Below are 7,218 nucleotides of genomic sequence, written 5' to 3' on the forward strand. Positions count from 1 at the left end.
TTCTGTGAGCCGCCGCTCGCCTCTAGGGGGCGCAGGACCTCCCCCGAACTCCAAGTCAGCCGATCCCCAGAACCTTTGTCGCCAACTAGCGAGGGTGCAACTCGGAAGGGAAGGTAGCCGGATTCAGCTCTTGACAGGCGGGGACTAGGGCCAATGAGAAGGGGAACCTGAGTGTGCTCCAACCAATAATAGAGTGGAGGAAGTGACGCTGGCGGAAATACAAGGGACGGTCAGGGAAGTTCGGCAAACACCGAACCTAAGCGTCCTTCTCGAGGTTGTGAGAGCAGGAGGAGGCAAAGATGTCGGAGAGAAAAGTTTTAAACGTAAGTATTTGGTGACTAGCGCTTTCTACCCGGAGCGGGCCCCCTCGGAGCTCCGGCCTCGGTGGATTTCCTGTGCTTTCCTATTGGTACCTTTATCTCTTCTCCAACGGTCTTCCGCGGGGCGGGGCTTTCAGACACCTCCCAATCACCTTCCGTGAGGGGTGGGCCTTCGCGGCGTTTGGGGGCGGAGCTTAGGGTGTTTTGTCCATCCCTTCGCCTGATTGGATGTGCCGAAGGGAGTTAGCCAGTCACGTCCCTTGTGGGCGGGTCCGTCTTGGTCGTATTGCCGTTCGCCCCTCCTCCTCCAGGCGCGTGGCTCCTTGAGGCCCCGCCCCCCGGGGGTCCCGGGGTCGCGCTCCTGCGAGCGCTTCGCCTTTGCTCAGTGCTTCCGTTCCGTTGGCAGGGGGACCCTCCCTGCCGCCTCGGCTTCTCCCGACTCTATTGGAAAACCGGGACTTTGCGGGGGGGGCTCTCGAAAAGCTTGAAGCGGCCCCTGAGTTCCGAATCCTTGTCCGCACTGCCCGGGAGGGGTGTGTGCTCTGTGTCGGGGAGTGAGCTCCCCGGCCTGGCAGTGTGTAAGCCCAGGATGTCAGGCCTAGAGCCCAGGTTTCCACGCGCGGGCCGATGCCGCTCCCTGCGGCTCCGCGCTCCGATCTTTCCAACACTTGGGTTAGGGATCCATCCCCAGCGTCTTCACGGTCCAGGGCAGGTGCTGGACCCCGTGTCCACGAAAGTCCTAACGTCCTGACGATCCAGCTGGGAGCCAGCTGTCCCCATCAGTCCCTGGTGTATCCTGCGCCAGCGCCCGCTGATCAGACTGTAGAGGCGAGCGGGTTCTCTCCGTTCAGATGAGGACAGCGAGGCCCGGGGAGATGGGGGATAGCGGGGAGTGGAGGACTCGAACCCAGGCCTCTGGCTCTGTAACCCGTGCCCCTGATCACTGGACCACGCTGCTGCCCCCAGAGCCGGGTCCCGCTGGGACTCAGTTTCCTCATCTGTGACATGGGCACATCACACTCTGCCTTGAAGAGGCTCTGCAAGGATTCTGTGAGGCAAGAGCTATAAAATGCTCCGTGTAGCAGCACCCGGCACCTAGTAGGTGCTCAGAACCCAAGCTGCTTTATTTTCTGATTATCCAGTGAAGCTGTTTTCCATGATCCAAACCGGCCTTCCACATAGCTCTCAGCTCAGGCCCCCTTGCGGGGGTAGCTGATACAGCAGGCTCGAGGCTGCCGCCCTTGGAAAGGCTGGTTTGCCGGGTTGGACCTTGGCTGGCCCGGGAACTGCAATCTCAGGATGGTTCCCGTGCTTACGTTCTTTGTACGAATAGCGTGGGTTATGCTGAGCACCGGCCCTCCTCTAGGGGTCTAGAATATTGGAAGCTGCGAGGCAGAGGGGCTGGTGTGACCATCCCTCAGTGAAAGCCCTGGGCTCCCTGTGCACTTCTCTGGGAGACACCATCTCACGTGTGTGATCGTATCTCCTCACTGGGGTAATGAGCACGTCCTGTGTGATTCCATGGGATGAAGACTCTGGAAGTGTGCCTGGTCTCCCCAGACCCCTTCCCGCACACTTTTTCCCTTTGCTGATGTGTCCCTGTGTCCTTTTGCCGTAGTAAGTGGTGGCCATGAGTACGAGTGTATGCTAAGTCCTCGGAGCCCCCCCACCAAGTCATCAGACCCCAGGGTGGTCCTGGGGACCTGGGTACAGCTCCCCAGAGCTCCTCCTGCTGCCCCTGGCCGGCTCCCCTGACACTTTCCCTTCCCACAGAAATACTACCCGCCGGACTTTGACCCGTCAAAGATCCCCAAGCTCAAGCTGCCCAAAGACCGGCAGTATGTGGTGCGGTTGATGGCTCCCTTCAACATGAGGTGAGTGCCCCCACCCCGTGTGACTCCCCGCGCGGCCCCTCGCACGGCACCGCACGTCAGTCGTGGCAGACGGACCTGGTGCCTGACATCCCCAGAGAGTGGCTCCTCCCTGGCACTCAGACCAGGTCACTGGTGCCGACTCAGACATCCACCCAGTGAGCGCGGGTCCATGCCAGCCCTCACTTTCCTCACACGTCAGGATTAACCCCCCTGCCTCAGAGCTCCCAGCCAGCATCTGCCCCGAGATCTTGGTCTTTGGTAATAACTGTGAGTGCAGAGATGGGACCCTGTCTACTGATTCACGGCCTCCAGCAGCCACACTGCTTCATACCCCAGGACCTTTGCACAGGCTGTTCCTTGTGCCTGGAACATTCTTCCTTCTGCTCTCGCCTGGCCAGCTCTTCTTCACCCCTCAGGTCTTGGCTTAAATCTCACCCTCTCAGGGACACCTGGCTGGCTCTTGGTAGCCAGTCGTTGGTAGACCCTCTTGATCTCAGGGTCATGAGTTCAAGTCCCACTTCAGGTGTAGGGATTACTGTTTTAAAAAATTAGCTTTAAAAATATAAATTTCAAAAGACTTTTTTCAATAAAATCTTTAAAAAAGCCCTCACCGCCTCAGAGAGGCCCTCGTGACCCCCTGACCCCTTCCATGATTCCCTCTCCCTCACCATCCCGAGCTTGCCCCTCACACTGCTTGCCAATTACCATGTCTTGCTGGTTCTGAGCCTCACGCTTTTTCATGCTTTAGCTCATTGAAGCCAGATACGCCCAGTCATCAGACACCTTGTTCTTTGAAACTCGGCATGTGTTTGCATGTGGTTGACCCATTTCTCTCTCCTTCATTCACTCATTTTTTAAATTCAGCAAGCCTTTTGGGCACCTGCGGTGTGCCAGGGCCTAGGCGAGGCAGGGGGGATGCTGTGGGAACGAGACCGGCAGAGCCGCGGTCCAGCAGAGCCCACGGTCTCACGGGGGGTAGCGATACAACCACGTGCTCAGGCGTGCGCTCGCCAGGTGTATGTGGGACGTGTGAATCGGGCACGAGGGAGAGCGGGCAGGTGGCGGGAAGGGAGGCTGCCCGGCCGGGGTGGTCAGGGACGTGACAGAAGACATGTCAACAGAGCTGGGGACTGAGAGGTGAAGGGTGCCATGGGCTTTGTGAACTGCAAGGGGAGAGAGGCCTGGGGGTGGGACTGGGCTTGGGGGGATTTGCAGGAACAGTCAGAAGGCGGGCAGGCCAGGCCTGGGGAGCACAGGATGTGAGGGAGGCCAGGGTGGTGGGAGCTCTGCTCTGCTCTGTGTGTCTTCCATCCTGCTGGAACCTTCCCTTGTGGAAGCCAGGATGCCCCACGAGCACCAGCCAGGCGGCTGGAAGTGTGTGACAGGTGAGTGTCCGCAGGCCCGGGTCGTCTGCATGCTTCCCCAGAAGGGGACCCCGGGGCCAAGGCCCAGGCAGGTAGTAAGAAGAGCGCACCGGATGGGCATCTGAGGCAGGCTGCCTCCGGAGGGAGGGAGCTCCCCGCCCCAGGAGGTGTGCCCGCAGCAGATGCCGAAGCATCCCACCGGTAGGCACCAGGGTGCCGGGGTGGCCTGAGTCCCCCTGTCGTGCCCCACAGGTGTAAGACGTGCGGAGAGTACATCTACAAGGGCAAGAAGTTCAACGCGCGCAAGGAGACGGTGCAGAACGAGGCCTACCTGGGCCTGCCCATCTTCCGTTTCTACATCAAGTGCACGCGGTGCCTAGCAGAGATCACCTTCAAGGTAGACGCCCGCCCGGCCGGGCTCCCGTCCTCTCCCTCCACGGGGCTCCCGTTCCACTCTGTCCCGGGAGACACACTCGTTCCCGGGAGCATTATGTACAGAGGCCCGGATGTACAATGTCACGGGATTCGGGGAACAGACCGCACGGTGACGTGGCGCATAGCCGGTCGCGATCACAACTGTGTAAAGAATTTGGGGAACAGTCGAGGACCTTACGGTCTGTCGGAGTTTCTTTTTACCAAATGTTTTTCCCTTAGGGTATAAAAAAAGTACGCTGGAAGAATTACGTATTTTGGTTACTTTTATTTTAAGATGTATTTATTTGTTTGAGAGAGAGCGAGTGCGTGCACGCACAAGCCTGGTGGGGGGCAGAGGGAAAGAGANTTAAGTAGCTAGGGTCATGCACACAGTTCACGGGTCCCCCTGTGCGTGCGTGGTGGAAACAGAGCTCAGACAGAACTGCGGGGCTGGCGCTGGAAATCGGTCTGCTGCTCTCGCTGCCCAGACAGCCCCGTGCCTGGAAACACACTCAGAAGGCTCTGGCGCCGTTTCCAGGAGATGGGCTCCGCACGCTCGCACGTAGGGATCCCCGTCTTCCTCGCGCTTTCCCTTTTAGCGATGCGCTCCGTACTGGGGAGTACTTGCAGACACGCGAGAAGCTGCAGGCCCACCTGCCCCTTGCCCGCTTCCCCTCCTGTCCGCAGAGACGCCCGCAGTGCCTCTGTCTCTGTCCCACTGAGAAACTGACACTGAACGTGACCGTTAACCACGTTCCACACACGGTGTGGGTTTCCGTGTTTTTCCTGACGCCGTCTTTCTGCTCCAGGGTCTCAGCCAGGATGCCAGCTTACGTTTCCCCTCTCCATTCTAGAAATACGTGTAGGAGCGTGCTGTGTACGTGCTTAATATGTGATTTATACGTATGAGAAATTGCGAACAGGTGCGCACACGCACGCACACACAGGGCAGACAGCAGACAGGAAGACAGGACACATGCAAAGGCCCAGAGACTTGTATTTGCAGTTGTGCGGAAGGCAGGGGGCAGAGGGAGGCAGCGGGCAGGTGCAGAGGGGTCTGAAATTCCATGCTGTGGAGTTCGGCGTTTTGGGAAAGGGGGCAGGAGCACTAGAAAGTAGTGTACCAACCAGGCATTAAAACAAGAAAAGGGGGGTGTCTGGGGGGCGCAGTCGGTTGAGTGTCTGACTCTTGGTTTCAGCTCAGGTCCTGATCTCGGGGCCGTGAGGTCGAGCCCCAGTCGGGCTCCATGTCGGGCTCCGCGCTCAGTGGGGAATCTGCTTGAGATTCTCTCTCTCCTCCTCTCCTCCAGCTCGTGCTCGCTCTCGCTCTCTCAAAAAAATACATGAATCTTTAAAAAAGGAAAAAAAAAAAAAAAGACAAGGACAGGCACGAGCAGGAGCGAGGCCCGAGAGCAGGTGGCCCAGGCTGCGGGCTAGCAGAAGCTCTTGATGCCCGGGGACATGGGACTGACGTCTGCCCATTCTCCCTTCCAGACAGACCCCGAAAACACAGACTACACCATGGAGCATGGAGCCACACGGAACTTCCAGGCGGAGAAGCTCCTGGAGGAGGAGGAGAAGAGGGTGCAGAAGGAACGGGAAGATGAGGAGCTGAACAACCCCATGAAGGTGAGCCGGGCACCCGCGAGCGCCTTTTCCTGCCTCGGGCCCCTGGGCAGGGTGATGGCGTGGGCGGCAGAGCATCAAGGTGGCCCAGGAGCCCTGCCTCCCGGTCACACACCCCGCGTAGCCCTGGGAGCGCGCATGCAGGCATCTCACTCCTGCGGTCAGGTCGTTCGTTGGGTCATGGTTGACCTCAGGAAACGGAGGCTATCCAACGGGCCAGACCGCTCACCCGAGCCCTGCGTCTGGGTCTAGAGGACATTCGCCATGTGAAGGAACAGGCCTGGAGTGGGGACCCATGTGGCAGGGAGCAGTGGGGGCCCCCCATCAACAGCCAGCTAGAAAGTGGGACCTCAGTCCCACAGCCACAAGGAACAGAATTCTGCCAGCCGTCCGAGTGAGGCTGGGCCTCGGATGAGACCACTGGTCCCTGATGTGAGCCTGTGGAAACCCTGTCAGAGAACCCGGCCTCACCGCACGCAGCTCCTGACCCATACCAGCCAGGGGACAGGGAGATCCCTGTGGTTTTAAGCCATTGAGCTGGTGGCAGAGTGTCATGAAGCCAGAGGAAACAAATGCGAGGCAGGAAGTTGGACTTGAGAATGCAGGGTGCTTCCTGGCTTCCTGGCTACCCCCCAGTTTGCAAAGACGCCCGCGACCATGGCTGTGAAGACTAGAAGTATGGAAGGAAACGTTCTCTTGAATGTTTCCTGGCTGTGTGACCTTGGGCAAGGCACTTGGCCTCTCTGTGCCTCTGCATCCTGGTGTGTCAGATGGGATTGATGACCTGCCCCAGAGGTTGTGGTGGGAATTCAGTGAGTTCGTACATGTGAAACTCTTGGGACGGGCCCGGCATGTAGTTATGCGGCAACGCCGGAGTCCTGATGCTCTGATTGGCCCTCTTCGAACAAATCGTCATCTTCCGCTAGCCAGTTTTGTTGTCTTTCTCGGAAATGTGATGACGTCTGTATTCTTTCCGGTCTCCCCCACCGCACGAAGCCCATCCATCGCTGGGCCCTCCACACCTCTGCCTGCTGTTTTCTGAGCCAGCACGTCGGACCTGACTCGGGGTTCTCTGTGGCGTGGGGAGCAGCAGGGAGGGACGCAGGCTCTGCGGAGGCAGCCGTGTCCCCGGAGCTGCCTGCACGGTCGTGTCCGTTGTGGTCCTCCCATGTGGCCACGGGCTTACGGCCTAATGAGTTACCCCAGAACTGTACCTTACCAAACATCCATGTGACCCTCCGGTTTCTGGGGGTCAGGAGCCCCAGGCAGCTGAGCTGGGTGGTTCGGGCCCAGGGGCTCTCAGGAGGCCGCAGTCAAGCTGCAGGCTCAGCTGGCCATGTCCCTGCCCCGGGGGCCCCTGCACCCCACATGACATGGTGCCGGCCTCCCCAGGGCCAGCAGTTCAGAGGAGCGGGAAGGAAGCCTTTTAGGACCCACTCTCCGAGTGACACTGTTGTCCCATCACACTCCGCTCGCTCGGAGTGGGTCATAGTCCAGCCCGCGCTCACAGGAAGGGGAATGAGGCTCTGCTTTTTCAGGGAGGAGCATCGAAGAATTGGGGGACGTGTATTCAAACCCTTGGGACTGCCACTTTCCTCTGTACGCAGTCTCACGGCCCCC

General features: G+C 59.2%; 1 protein-coding gene across 1 annotated transcript in view; it reads left to right on the forward strand.

Annotated features, from left to right (window-relative positions):
• Positions 1 to 186: 186 nt before the first annotated feature.
• Positions 187 to 7,218, forward strand: part of YJU2 (YJU2 splicing factor homolog) — a 12,088-nt gene continuing 5,056 nt past the window's right edge. Inside the window, exons 1-4 of the mRNA XM_011236340.3 lie at positions 187 to 323; positions 2,094 to 2,194; positions 3,811 to 3,955; positions 5,467 to 5,601. Of these exons, the coding sequence (XP_011234642.2) occupies positions 300 to 323; positions 2,094 to 2,194; positions 3,811 to 3,955; positions 5,467 to 5,601 (405 nt within the window). The 5' untranslated portion in view covers positions 187 to 299. The remainder of the gene's footprint in view (positions 324 to 2,093; positions 2,195 to 3,810; positions 3,956 to 5,466; positions 5,602 to 7,218) is intronic.

Source organism: Ailuropoda melanoleuca, chromosome 4, assembly GCF_002007445.2.
Source record: "Ailuropoda melanoleuca isolate Jingjing chromosome 4, ASM200744v2, whole genome shotgun sequence".
Classification (NCBI taxonomy): Eukaryota; Metazoa; Chordata; class Mammalia; order Carnivora; family Ursidae; genus Ailuropoda; species Ailuropoda melanoleuca.